The sequence below is a fragment of the Epinephelus lanceolatus genome, chromosome 12 (assembly GCF_041903045.1).
Source record: "Epinephelus lanceolatus isolate andai-2023 chromosome 12, ASM4190304v1, whole genome shotgun sequence".
NCBI classification, from domain to species: Eukaryota; Metazoa; Chordata; class Actinopteri; order Perciformes; family Serranidae; genus Epinephelus; species Epinephelus lanceolatus.
In genome coordinates this window covers 20,042,302-20,057,500 of record NC_135745.1, presented here as the reverse complement: position 1 = coordinate 20,057,500, position 15,199 = coordinate 20,042,302, and the positions used below count along the sequence as shown (strand labels likewise).

The 15,199-nt window shown below is 39.6% G+C and overlaps 1 protein-coding gene across 7 annotated transcripts in view; it reads right to left on the bottom strand.

Annotated features, from left to right (window-relative positions):
• LOC117271944 (receptor-type tyrosine-protein phosphatase mu) overlaps positions 1-3,637 on the bottom strand; it is a 231,636-nt gene extending 227,999 nt beyond the window's left edge. For all 7 annotated transcript variants that reach the window (XM_033650517.2, XM_078173094.1, XM_078173092.1 and 4 more), the window contains exon 1: positions 3,418-3,637. In XM_033650517.2, coding sequence (XP_033506408.1) covers positions 3,418-3,490 — 73 coding nt within the window. In that variant the 5' untranslated portion in view covers positions 3,491-3,637. The remainder of the gene's footprint in view (positions 1-3,417) is intronic.
• Positions 3,638-15,199: the final 11,562 nt, after the last annotated feature.

Sequence of the window (15,199 nt, the reverse complement as noted above, 5' to 3'; positions counted from 1 at the left end):
CCCCCCCCCCCCCCACCTCCTCGTCTACCAGCTATGATCAGTCTTAAGACAGCCCTGCTGACAAACTCAGTGGACCTTTTTCTAGGAACTCACACATGTAGCCGCAGTGTTTGAACAGCTTCAGTAAATCCATGTGTTTCCACCGCCTTCATTATCATCATAATAAAAGTGTCTGAAAAGCAAAGTTACAGAAGAATGTAGACACCTCACTTTCTGCTTTGTACTATCATCAATCACCATGGAGCTTTTTTTTTCCTCTCCTCCAACACTGGTTAAAGCCATCGAGAAAAAAAAAAAAAAAAATCACATGCATATTTAATTTCATTCTCCACTGGCTCACACAAAGGAAACTGCCACCCTTCAGGACACCTTTCGGAAAAGTCTCTATTAAATCTGAGTCAGCTGGGAGAGGAGGGGGGAAAAAAAAGAAACATTTCATGACTGAAAAACTATCTAAATTATTGCCAGACTTCAAACGAAGTGCTGTTTATCTATCCAAGCAGCCAATGTGTTGTTTTACTCCTTAGTCACAGCTTGGATGGCAATCAGGATCGGTCAACCAGGACGCTATCAGCAGCAGTCACTCCGCAATGACAAACTACAGCTCTCCTCACTCACAAGCACGGGCATTATTCTCAACACATGGCTCACCCCTATCAGAAAACAAGGCAGGTTTTATGGCTGCTGGAAAAGGTGGTAAACATAACAAAGCGCACAGCTCCCTGGAATTTAATGTGCTCGGTCAAAAGACAGAGTATAGATATCAAAGGCCAGAGCTTCTAGAAAAAAGCTGTCCTCATAATGTGGAAAAAAAGAAGCACTAGCCATACACAACAAGTGATTTATAGTGTTGTTGTTGATTTTTTTTTTTTGGTTTCTCTCTGAACCTAGAGCATCCAGTGGGCATTGTGAATGAAACAGGGAGGGGAGAGGGGAAAAACAGCAGTTCATGTCTACCATGCCACTGAGAGCAGATCTGCAGGTGCATAAACAAGTCCACAAAGGAAGGGAGATGAAACTGATACAGTGTGATCCTGATTATGGAGTTGGTTTTTTATAAATTAAAAGACCTCCAAAGGACTGTTTCTGTGTGATCGAATTGAGGCTGCACAGCCACAAGGCGCTGATACTGTGCACTGAAGTACACCGGCGCTCTGGTTACCTCAGTGATCTAATTATCACATGAGGCTGTTATCACATACCCCCCGTAACAAATGTCTCGAGCTGCATGCACGGGCTTCACATTTAGCCTCTACCTCTCCATCCGTGTGTGGTTAATCCGTCACCTAGCCAGAGAGAGCAACACACATCCAATTGATTTCCTTCCTGGTTTACATATTTACACACACACTCATGCAATTAGGAGCACATTTATCGATGGTTTCGGCACCACTGGGAGCCCTACAGTGCAGCCCACTCCAATAAATCCCCCAGTCCTGAAGCTGCCAGCGGGCAAGACTGATGAACCTCACACAAAAAATGGACTGGGAATACTTTGAGCTGCGGGGTAACAGAGTTCTCAGTCACTAAAACTGACCCTTGGTGTTCATCACTCTTTATTTATCATAAAATCCTTTTTAATAGCAGGCCTCTGAACATGCCAGTAAAAAAGATCCCTGACATGAAGAGGAGCAGTTTGAAGAAAGTGGGGACTCATGAATAAAACCCGAAATGTAATTTATTTAGCAGCTAAGTTGTTTTGTTAAATCAGAGTTGTGATCAAACTGAAATTTTGGCACTGACGGCTTCCAAAGTGCATCAAAATTCTGATCGATGTGTCTGACTTGTGGTCCTCTACTCAGGAGCAGCTTGACTTCATCATCAGGGTATCATATTATATGTGTGCCATGCTGCCCCCAACAGGCTCTGTGAAAAATGCATCAGCTGTCTGTTGAATCCCATCCGGCTAGAACTGAAGCCACACAGACATCACACACTAACTTCACCTCACACACAGCTTCCCTCAGAGTCTGAGCAGGGCGTCAAATCAAACACATTAAGATATGGGGGCATATTTTACCAAGTTTTTTTTAATGCAACTCTAATTGTATTGGCAGCATGACACTGGACACTCACTGTCTATATATTGATTTGCATGAATATAGGCTAATGTGCCTTTTTGCCACTGTGGAGACAACAGAAATGACCCCTTTAGGGGCTAAATTAGACTCTGAATGTTAAGCCCCCCCTGGGCAATCTGCAGTCATTACACTGACTGTGAAAGTCTGCTCTATTATTGCAGTAATTCTAATAAGTCAAATCACTATCTGCTACTAATCCCTGAACTTTTTCCTTTCTTCACAATGCTGTGAATAGACTCACTGCAAATGAAGTTGCCCTTGTATGAATATCATTAATTTGTGTAGGAGTGCTGTGTTCTGTGTATCGAAATGGGCGAAGTCTGCATCAGCTATCAGTCAAGCAGGGAAACAACAAATCCATCAAATCTGATGTGAAACTCTGAAGAAAAAGTGACAAAGCAGACACTCTGCAGAGACATTCAAAAGCATGTGCTCTCATGTGAAAACAGAATGTGTAGAAGGGGAATATAAATCACTTTTTAGCAGTTAATTTTAACTAAAAAGCTTCCACAAAGTGCAGTATATGAGCCATCCATTATTTGGCACTTGTGGTGAACAAAAGGAAAACATTTTAAAACAAGAGCATATGGAATTTGATATTACGCATAGAAGTTGGACTGCTTTTGCACTTAAAATGAAAACACCAACAACTTTGCGCACCAAGTATAATCCACACTGGCCATTTTAGGCAGATAACTTGACATTAAAGTGACTGTAACCTGTGTCCTCATGGTCACTGGGACATTATAAATGAAGTTCACTCGGAGTTCACGGTGAAAACAATAGTGACAGTAGGTCCCGTTTGGCTTATCGCCTCGCCGTATACGACCAGCAGCGCGCACGCACGCAGCGACACTCCAGCGAGTGAATCCCTTGAGGTTAATCACATTAGACAGCAACTTATCAAGATAAAGTTAGACACAAACAGTTGACTCCTTAAACTCGCGCTCTTGTGAACGGTGGCGCTGGAAAGCAGCGGAGTTGACCCGGTGCCCGTAGCGCACCTGCTCATTGCGCACGGCGGCGCAGGAGGTGACAACAAACTACTGATGAATGCCAGGCTTGTAGCGGCAAACTGTCACACATGTGAGCGAAATTTGCGTTTTAAGCTGATTTTATGCCACCCTCGTGTAACTTCAGTCACTTCCACGCTGCTGCATATGCTCCAATTCATACCACAAACATTATTTAAAGCGTTAAAATTGCGAGGAAACTATCAGGCAACAAAATAGTGCACAAACAGAGTTTAAGCGTCTTTCCTCTCCCGGGCTGTGGCACCAAACAGGGCTGCGCGTATGTTCAGTACGTGCGAATATTTTCAGGTAATCCTCCTTACCTTTAAAAACTTCCCCTCGCGCGGACAACAGCAGGGTTATTGCAGCAAAAAAGCAATTGATAACTTTATCCATGTCGACAGCGCCGTCGTAGCGTTAACCCCGAGCCGCGGGGTTAACTGGCAACTCTTCTGTCTTTACTGCAACTTGAATCCTACCTATACTTTTTAGGAGTGTTAAATCTGAAGTGTTTTCTCCCTGCCCTCCTTCCCTTGGCGTGCTGTCGGGCTGTGAGAGGACACTGTCGCCGACACGGCTGCTCCTTGCCGGCTTGCTCCACACTTGGAGGAGGAATGTGTGAGTGAGTCCTGATTCCGGAATTACGCGTGGATTGAGTGGTCCGGCAGCTCCAGGAGAGCAGCGGCTGTGTGCGCGCTCTCTGGCCGGTAGAGGGCGCGTCTGAGCCCCGCCTGTGAGCAGAGAGGACAGGCGGAGGTGTCCCCTCCTCCTGCCTCTGACTCTGATAGCGTTTATTTGGACCAGCTGTGGAGACTCGAGTTGGTTTAGGTGAGTGTTACAGTTCACCAGGGCCATGTAGGAACCTGTGGGCTGTTACCACAGTCAGCCAATAGTAATTTAAAGTAGCATGGTAGATGTTATGACAGCTTACAGTAACATCTAACATTAAAAAAATATCAGTGACATTATAATAAATATTGATCTTTAACCTTGTGTTTTCAATGCTGGCCTTGCCTCTTTGGTGTTTTGGGGCCCATATACCCCACTGTTGCATGTGTAAAACTACTAATAATTGCAAAATCAACAAATTACTTACTTTAAATACATATTTTCTTTTCTGATGTTATTAAATCACACAATATAGAAGACTATTGACATGATAAACCCTTCTCTTTGCCACAAAGTGAGCTTTGTGAAATATTGACATGACCCTAAAGCCTTGATGTTGCACCAAATATGGAAATATTTCATGTTAAATCCGCTATATGGAATATGTATTAGCAAATACACATATCTTTTGTTTGCAAAAAAGTGATTTAAAAATACAGTATGTTGTCCCACATCCTTATGTTTGTGATCAGCCAGACCAAAATGGCCTGAACTCCTGTTAGATATTAGACTCCAATAACAGAAAATCTAACAGACTTATTTGGGATATTGGGAGCAGAACTCTATAAAAAAGTATTCAATACTAATCACAGATATAAATCATATTTATGTTCTTTGAATTTAATCATGTGTTACAGCTGCAATGTCAGACACCCCAAACAAAAGTAATGTGTCATTTTCTGACAGACTACTTAAACATATCTTCAGTTCAGAATCAAGTTTCTTGTTAAATTACGGAATGTAATTAAGTATTGTGGGGATAAAACAGTGTTAAGTATGTTTTCTGAGATATTAAAAAGGGTTCTCCAGGACCCCAAACAAAAGACTCGGCTGCGATCATATTCAAGATACAGGACTGTACAGAAACCTCTGGGCTTCCTTATATATCTATCAGGTATAATGATGACAGATTGATTTTAAAAAAATGTCACTTCTTACCAGTTATTATTCAAGTGCCAATATGAATGGATTATTGTAAGCAAGATATACATTTGACAATAACATGAATGTCAGTGACTGAATGATTGAATCTCAATCTACTGATGAGGATCATGTGATATGAAAGCTCCACAGTAGCTAATGGACCTTGTGGCTGTTTCCAAGATGAGAAGATAAACTCCAGATTTTACGTGGGCAAGAAGTTACTAGGGCACTCAGAAATACATTATTATCCACAATTCCATTGTCTGAGCAAACTGCATCTGCTGATGAATACCATGTGGTATGATGATATGATGAAAAATGCAGACAGCAACTACATGGACTTAAGGTTACAATGATACCCCTTTTCCATCAAAATTAGCACATGTACGAGGATTAAACATGGGAATATCCACTAAAAAAAAGGCTATACACTCCTTTCCTGTTGCCAGTAGACGTGAGCTATGTACATTGCTTTGCTGCAGATGAGCATGCCTTTCTGTTTTTGCTTTTTTTGTTTTGTTGGGGTGTTTTTTTTTACTGGTGCATCTTGTTTCACGTCACTGGCAGAGTGGAAAACAGGTTAGTAAACAGTAGAAAGCAGCATGGAAGCATATGAATATCTGACAGTGGTTATTTTTTAAATATATCTCTTGCTTATTCAGTCTCTTTTTCAAACTCGGTTGATGTTTTAGCGCTGCTTGGTTAGAGACAGACAGAATTTTGTGGTGGTGCGTCATTGCATCTTGCTGGTAAATGGCTAAAATTAGTGCATTCATTCATTCATTCCCCATCTTGTATTTCCAACAATGCCGATGGGAGCTGGGGCTGATAAATACCCATGTCTACTGCAGTGTCTTTTGACCCGGATATGAAGGCCAGTTGTAACCTCTCCCATTACATACAAAAGCCAGATGTTAACAGATGTTAGTGGGTTTTTTGTGCAGTGGGAACAGGGCTTGAGTGAACTTAGCTTGGTGTACTTCCACAAGACTGCATTAAAGCAATATGTCTCATTGATCACCCCCATTCTTAATGTATTTTATTTTCTGTTGCCAAATCTGTCCTCCGCTGGAAAGTGTTTTGTATTTATTACAGCACTAAATACACTATACAAGCCTTTATCATGCTCAACATGACTATTTAATTTATTGATTTAATAATTTGGCACAATCTTTGCCAGCTGGATTCTTAACCACTGTTTACCTTGTGTGTCCTTTCTGATCAAATTCACATATTGATCCTACTGAAGGTGAAACCCAGGCAGACCTTCAAGATGACCTCATGAGTTGACCTGGCAAAACAGGGCTGCATCATCACACACTGTATTTTTTCTGCCTAGATGAATCAATAATGGTGCCTTACTTTAATATACAGTACAGGCCAAAAGTTTGGACACACCTTCTCATTCAATGCGTTTTCTTTATTTTCATGACTATTTACATTGTAGATTCTCACTGAAGGCATCAAAACTATGAATGAACACATGTGGAGTTATGTACTTAACAAAAAAAGGTGAAATAACTGAAAACATGTTTTATATTCTAGTTTCTTCAAAATAGCCACCCTTTGCTCTGATTACTGCTTTGCACACTCTTGGCATTCTCTCCATGAGCTTCAAGAGGTAGTCACCTGAAATGGTTTCCACTTCACAGGTGTGCCTTATCAGGGTTAATTAGTGGAATTCCTTGCTTTATCAATGGGGTTGGGACCATCAGTTGTGTTGTGCAGAAGTCAGGTTAATACACAGCCGACAGCCCTATTGGACAACTGTTAAAATTCATATTTTGGCAAGAACCAATCAGCTAACTAAAGAAAAACGAGTGGCCATCATTACTTTAAGAAATGAAGGTCAGTCAGTCCGGAAAATTGCAAAAACTTTAAATGTGTCCCCAAGTGGAGTCGCAAAAACCATCAAGCGCTACAACCAAACTGGCACACATGAGGACCGACCCAGGAAAGGAAGACCAAGAGTCACCTCTGCTTCTGAGGAGAAGTTCATCCGAGTCACCAGCCTCAGAAATGGCAAGTTAACAGCAGCTCAGATCAGAGACCAGATGAATGCCACACAGAGTTCTAGCAGCAGACCCATCTCTAGAACAACTGTTAAGAGGAGACTGCGCCAACCAGGCCTTCATGGTCAAATAGCTGCTAGGAAACCACTGCTAAGGAGAGGCAACAAGCAGAAGAGATTTGTTTGGGCCAAGAAACACAAGGAATGGACATTAGACCAGTGGAAATCTGTGCTTTGGTCTGATGAGTCCAAATTTGAGACCTTTGGTTCCAACCGCCGTGTCTTTGTGAGACGCAGAAAAGGTGAACGGATGGATTCCACATGCCTGGTTCCCACTGTGAAGCATGGAGGAGGAGGTGTGATGGTGTGGGGGTGTTTTGCTGGTGACACTGTTGGGGATTTATTCAAAATTGAAGGCACACTGAACCAGCATGGCTACCACAGCATCCTGCAGCGACATGCCATCCCATCCGGTTTGCGTTTAGTTGGACGATCATTTATTTTTCAACAGGACAATAACCCCAAACACACCTCCAGGCTGTGTAAGGGCTATTTGACCAAGAAGGAGAGTGATGGAGTGCTGCGGCAGATGACCTGGCCTCCACAGTCACCGGACCTGAACCCAATCGAGATGGTTTGGGGTGAGCTGGACCGCAGAGTGAAGGCAAAGGGGCCAACAAGTGCTAAACACCTCTGGGAACTCCTTCAAGACTGTTGGAAAACCATTTCAGGTGACTACCTCTTGAAGCTCATGGAGAGAATGCCAAGAGTGTGCAAAGCAGTAATCAGAGCAAAGGGTGGCTATTTTGAAGAAACTAGAATATAAAACATGTTTTCAGTTATTTCACCTTTTTTTGTTAAGTACATAACTCCACATGTGTTCATTCATAGTTTTGATGCCTTCAGTGAGAATCTACAATGTAAATAGTCATGAAAATAAAGAAAACGCATTGAATGAGAAGATGTGTCCAAACTTTTGGCCTGTACTGTATGCAAATATTTGTTCAAAATCAGTCTTATCTGAGACAGCAAGTGCAAACAACCCCAGGATATTCTCACAGCGATATCAAACAAAGGAATGGAGAAGCAACTAATGACAAAGTCAGCCAATGTCATTCCTTTATTGTTTTTGCATGCATAAACACACATGGTGATTTCACTTGTACCAGCAGTTTTCATGGCTAATTAAAATGCAGCCAGATTGACATGGGTCTGCATTTAGTCTTAAAATGACCTCGTGTTGTCAAGGATATATGGCTCCAGTTGTTGTTTTTCTTCCTATGTACACTAAACAATGGCCGAAGCATTTCATAGAAGCGCCACATGTCTTTTTGTGGTCTTTAGGTATTGTCTCAGCTGCATCAGTTATGCTGCCAGGAATGCATGAATACCAGTCTGAGCAGAGCTGTCATGGGAGTTGATGAGAATGTAAACTCCTCTGATTGGATGGAGGAATGAATAGATAGCATCATTGTTTGCGCTCACGAATGCAGAGTGAGTGTGTTTGTGAGTGTGTGATTGAGGGCTGTGTTTCAGCGGTTCTTCATAAACACAGTCCTAACTCATGCTCAACAAAGATATCATAATAATATCCTACTGCAGTGCTTCACAACCTACACCCACGGCCCCATCAGATGAACTGAAGTACCCCTTCATCACCACCCCTCGTCTTGAAAATGTGTTCATTTGTATTGACTCTAAACTGTATTTTACATTTCTTCATATAATTTAACCAAAATTGCCTTTTATCCACAACTTTTATCTATTTTAAACATTTATCCACTACTTTTAGCCATTTCAACCATTTATTCAATATTTTTAGCAAACTATTTAAACAGTTGATCCATTACATTGAGCTAATTATTTTTTTACCAATTCTATTAGCCATACTTTCAGCTATAAATTTTAACCAGTTATCCATCACTTTTAGCTTCCTATTTCAGCCAAGTATTCATTACTTTTATGTAAAAAATTTATACAAATTATCCAACACATTATCATCCCAAGTCATCACATATCTCAGCTTTGTCAGGTGACGTTCTTGTTTACAGGCTAGGTATCTTCCCACCTCTGCTGTTGACATTCCGGGATGTCACAACCAAAGCCGTGACATGAACAAAAGCATGTCATTAGGTTTAGGCATCAAAAGCAAATGGTTAGGACCAGAAAAAAAACCTCATGGTATGGCTTGAAATTCATATGGGAAGTGAACACAGGGCTCCCGGGTGAAAGTCTGGGGTTTGTTGGACCCATCCACCACCGCCACCACCCCTCCCTCCCATCATATAGGGACTTTCCAGGTCCTTTTGTTACCTCATCAGCTGGAGTGTTTTAAACTGATGCCAATCAGCGGTGTATCATAGTGCTGCTTTTGGCGTCAGTGTCTGATGCTGAAATGCCTGACAGAGTGGTAGTATTTGATGAATAAGAACAGGCTGAATAATCCATTACTTCTAGCGGACTATTTCAACCAATTATCTGTTACTTTAAACTAACAATTTCTACATTATATCCATTACCTTAGGCAAACTATTTCGACTATTTCAGTAATCCATTATTTTAATATTTCCACAATTTTTTTAATCACCTTTAGCCATCTGTTCAACCATTTATCACTTTTAGCTATTTCAGCTACAAGTCCATTACTGCTTCAACCAATTATCCATCACTTCTAGCTAACTATTTCAACGAATTACCCATTACTTTAAGATAACTTTTGCCAATCATTTATCCATTACTTTTAGCTAACTATTTCAATTCATTTCTGTTACTGTTAGCTAACTATCTAAACCAATTATCCTTTACTTTAGCTAACTGCTTTATCCATTATAGATAGCTAACTATTTCAACCTTTTATCCATTACTTTTAGCTAACTATTTGAATCAGTTATCAGTCATTTTAAGCTAACTATTTCTACCAATAGAGTGTGCCAGTAAACCCGGAACTCCATTAGCGCTTTAGCACTTCCGGTTCTCTCGTCTAAAAGTCTATACGTTTTTTGAATGGGATTTTGGTAAAATGCCTCAAATAAGGTCTGTGGTTAACAAAAGCTTAAGCGAGTTTCAGGTTTTGTTCTACGACATAAAACACGTCAGTAAATACCCTACTTGTGAATGTTGAAGCTTTTACGTGTTGTAAAAAAGGCGGTTGCTAACAAGTTGCTCAATACGACTGCAAACTCTGTCGGGGACGTTAAACGTCATCACCCCCGAACAGGCGAGAGTGCTGGCAGTCCGCCATTACAGCTTCTTATTTAGCTTAAACAGTCCGATTTCCCCATTATACAATGTTTTCAAAATAAAGCAGACGAAATCAGTTGAAAGCTTAGTGGCGGTGATGTCAAGAGTCACGCAACGTGGAGTAGTCATGTAGTCCGTTAAAGCCTAACGTTAGCTTTTTACTTCTGGCGATCGCATTTAAGCTTCAAATGCGGTATGAAAGGTGTTCATATGTGAAGATTATCTCGCTGAACAAAACCTGTAAGTATCATAAACTTGTGTTAGCCACAGAGCTTATTTTCTGACATAATCCAAAACGCAATGCAGAAATCATATCACTTTCTCTTCTGGGAACCAGCGCGATGCTAAACTTCCGGGTTTTGACGTTAGCCCTGGCACACTCTATTATCCATTACTTTTAGCTAACCGCTTCAACCAATTATCCATTACATTTAGCTAACTATTTCAACCTTTTATCCATTACTTTTAGCTAACTATTTTAATCAATTATCAGTCACTTTTAGCTAACTATTTCAACCTTTTATCCATTACTTTTAGCTTACTATTTCAACCTTTTATCCATTACTTTTAGCTTACTATTTTAACCTATTATCCATTACTTTTAGCTTACTATTTCAACCTATTATCCATTACCTTTAGCTAATGGCTTCAACCAAGTATCCATCACTTTGAGTTAACCATCTCAACCAACTATCCATTACTTTAACTAACTATTTCAATCATTTATCAGTCACTTTTAGCTAACTACTTCAACCAATTATCTATTATTTTTAGCTAACTATTTAAACCAGTTATCCATTACTTTTAGCTCACTATTTCAACAAATTAACCGGTGCTTGCTAACTACTTTTCTAGTACTCATCAATTAGATGTTACAGCTAATTCATGTGGATATATTTTTTAATCAAATCATTATTCCCATGTTACCCATTTGGAAATTAGTGTATGACTCCCATCTGTTGTGATAGTAAAAAATAAAATAAAAAAAAGCCCCTGTACCACCTGCCACTTTTTTTTTTTTTTTTACCCAGTAACCTTTCACAAGCTTACTTTCATCACACTCTCAAAGCAACACAGAAAAACTATGACATTACACTGATTGGACTGGAGGCAGTGGCTCCGAAACTGACACCAGACCAGGATCAAAAGATTCCATATTCGTGCCTCAAAGGTTATGACAGTAGCTCAGTGACTCGCTGTTACTGATTTCTGAACAACACCCTGAGCTACTGAATAGGTAATATTGACATTTCATTGTGGAGAGCCGCCACCAGCCAAGACAGAACCTGTCGGCCTTCGGGAAATCTATTCTCACTCATATTTCTCCCTGCAGGAACACTTTAAATCAGTTAAACATAAGAACGATGAGCTAAATAACACTTTGTAGTAATTGATATAAGTGGCAGTATAATGCTGTTTGTCAATAAATGCCAATCACCTCACCCTATGTGAGGAGTCTCAGTGTGACTGAATAAATCACAGAACTTACACTGCACTCCAAAGAAAGTCTTATTAAGCCTCTCCTCATGTGGCTGCCAAACAACAGCGATTTTAACATTTAATTCCATTGTGATTATCCCGTGCCTTGATTGTCAAAAGCTCAATACGAGATTGATTAGCTGTCCTTCATTATGGGAAGTCACTGGCTGCTGGTGATGCTAAACTGCTTTCTAAGCTTTGGCTTATGAATGCAAAATACCTTTTGAATGGAGAACACGGGTGCCAATCTGTGCTCACCCAGTTGTTATATCTTGCACAGTGTCTCATTATAAAGCAAAGTTATTGGAGCACACAGCAATTAAATAGGATCAGCAAATCCTACAAAGCCTGCTAACTGCAGTCACGGTCAATCCCTGGTGTACAGCTGACCACTAGAGAGTGAGTACCCTTCAGTGGAATGAGGTGGATTTCCAGACTGCGAAATTTCATTTTAATTAATTGTCTTAGTGGTTAAAGTGCGTTTTACTTGACTGTATACAGGTCAGTGTTTGAATTTCAAAAGCTGATCCCAGACATTACATTGATTAGGAGTTTCTGCCTGCTGGTTACTGATAGAGAATATTTCTGTAATGTTCACTTGATGTTAAACAAGACACACAAGCAGACAAAGTCATTGTATATTGTATTATCACTAAAATAGTAACATCACCACGGAGCACTGATACCTGAATTCAGGTCATCTGACTCACATTGATGCAATATCTTTATAGGAGCTTTATTTGACATGTCCCATGATCACTATCTAGGACAAAGACTTATTCAGGAGGGGTTCATCTATCATGAATGCGCGGGTTGTGTGTGTGTGTGTGTGTGTGTGTGTGTGTGTGTGTGTGTGTGTGTGTTGCGCTGTGAGAGAGACAGAGAGGGTAGGTGGATAACCCAGCATTCACTTTGACTTAAAGTAGTAACAGATACATACCAACAGAGGTCACTTTTCTGTCTTTTCCATAGCACCTTCAGTCTTCACTGTGAGTGGTTAAGAAATGTTTATGCCCTTCTTAAACATGATGACGTCAAACCTCATTAATAAGCAACCAAGTTGACACAAACTCGGTATCACAGGAGCAACCTGGTGGTAAACTATCAGAAATTAGATGTATGCATACATTTGACCAGTTAGACTCATCATCACGTTGTAAACCTGCTTTACTGATGCCGCTCAAGAGAAAGTCACTACAAGCACCATAATGTTAGCTGAAGGAGTAGTTGGATATTTAAAGTGCAAAGTGCTTTACACTCTCAATATTGACATACTGTATATTACAATATGGAAAGTGTATTAAAAATAGATTTAATCAAACTTAGGTGCAGTCCTGTGGACATTATTTTACTGTTGTGCCATCATAAAACACAAAACATGTTTGAAATACGATTTTGGATAACATGATTTTGCAAAATTAAGCAGTACAGTTGTATTATTACAGGATGATTTCACTTACAGTTGCATAATGTAACATTTAGTTACCATGTTTTTGTTCTTGGGCTGATAGAATATGCACCAGAGCAGTGTGGGACCCTCAGGGGTCCTTGTGGGAGTTCCAGGTACTCCCCAGAAAATTGAGGAACAGTTTATTTTTCTAATTCACTGTGAAAGTAAGACCAATGTGAGTAGGAGTCATAAGAGTGACTATTCTTGTCAGAGGTTTCACATTCTCTATGGTTATGTCCTCAGCTGTGGTTGAACTATAGAATTCTGGTCTGAATCATATGAAACGACAAAATTATTTTCAGATGGAGGTCCCTAAAGTGAAATCTTATCACACGGTGGTCTGTGACCCAAGGTGTATCAATCATATAAAAAAAACAAAAAAACCCAGACAGCAGTAGTCATCTCACGTTTACAATGTCATTGCATCAGTAGATCACAAAAGCAAACCAATAGAGCCCAAAACCTAGGCTCATAGAATTATATGTAACTATAACTCAGTCAACTCACATACATTTTATCTGATAAATACTATTAATCTTTGTTCATTAATTGGCCTCTGGCCTCTTGTCATTTTTCAAGGGTGGCCTCCATTCAAAGCAAGTTGGGTATACCTGCTGTATATACTACTGGGCAGGCTCCTATAATAATAAATCATTTATTAATAGTTGATTTATAGCAAAGCCACTAGTAACTTAAACTATCAAATAAATGCTTTGGAGTAAAAAGTGATATATTTGCCTCCAAAATGTAGGGGAGTAGCAAAAATATGGAAATACTCAAGAAAATTACAAGTGTCTCAAAACTGAGTAATTAAGTACTGTAGTTGAGTAACTGCACTTAGCTACATTCCAGCACTGCCATTATGATTCTACATTTTAGTATTAGCAGGCATGTAAGTAGTCCTTTAAACTTTTATTCCATGACTACACGGTTTTTATTAACTGCACATGCGCTTTCATTTTGTGCATTATGGAGTTGTAAGTTTATACTTTTATATCTGACAAGCACAACTTCATAGAGAAAGAGACGATGTTTATTATAAGTAAATCAATAAGAAACCCCAAGACAAAATTTGGGCCAGAGACAGTGATAGAAAAAGTCAAATCCATTTTATTTAAATAGCCCAAAATTACAAGTCGCTAGTCCTCAGATTACCTTTGTAAAAGTAATAATAAAACAATAAAAAATTCCATGACAAGTCAAAATCCTGCATTCAAAAATGTCACTTAAGCCTCTGAACTGTAGTGAAGTTTAATATAAAGTAAAATAAAATAAAAAATACTCAAGTAAATAGATATTCAAAAAAAAAAAAAAACTTTGACTATTAGAGTGACTCTTTTTAGCTGCATATATATATATATATATATATATATATATATATATATATACACATACACTTTACATACTGTATTTGACATGTAGAAAAATCTTTTTTACATTTTTATTACCTTTAATTTTATTTATGCAGACATCCTTACTGGACAGGCATGTGTTTTTTCAGCCAAGATTTATGTTTTGTAACCCTATATGACATATTTCCATCAGCTAAGGTTGCACATTGAAAAATTTGTTCCACAGTCACCACATCTATTGAGAAGCAGTTTTCAATCATATAATGCAATGTAAGTTTCTTTTTCCCCCCATTGCTTCAAATAGTTTGTGTGACAACACGCAACAACCCCAGTGGAGCTGCCACCCAGCAGCACTGTTCTGATCTGATGGAGTGGAACAACATTTAATCAGAGTTTAAGTCCCTGTTGTGCTTTTGTTTTATTATTTTGCAGATCTTAAGCCCCCCTCCACCGTTCTTTCCACTGACTTTACACACCTGATCCCCATGACCTGAATCCAACAAAGAGGGTGGTGATATGTAGCTGAACTTACCCCCAGTGCCCCCTCTCACCGCCACAGGCCAAACAAGATCAACTGGCCAGTTAATCAGCCCCCAAATGTAGACCTGTGAATTTTTGTGTGAGCTGAGAGACTCGTCCTGACCCCTTTGCTGTGGATTAACAAATGTTAGGCATGACACAGCACTTACTTGCGGTTTATTTTTAACCCATCTTTTACATTACATAAAAAATGTAATACGTCTTGAGTGGTATTGCAATAC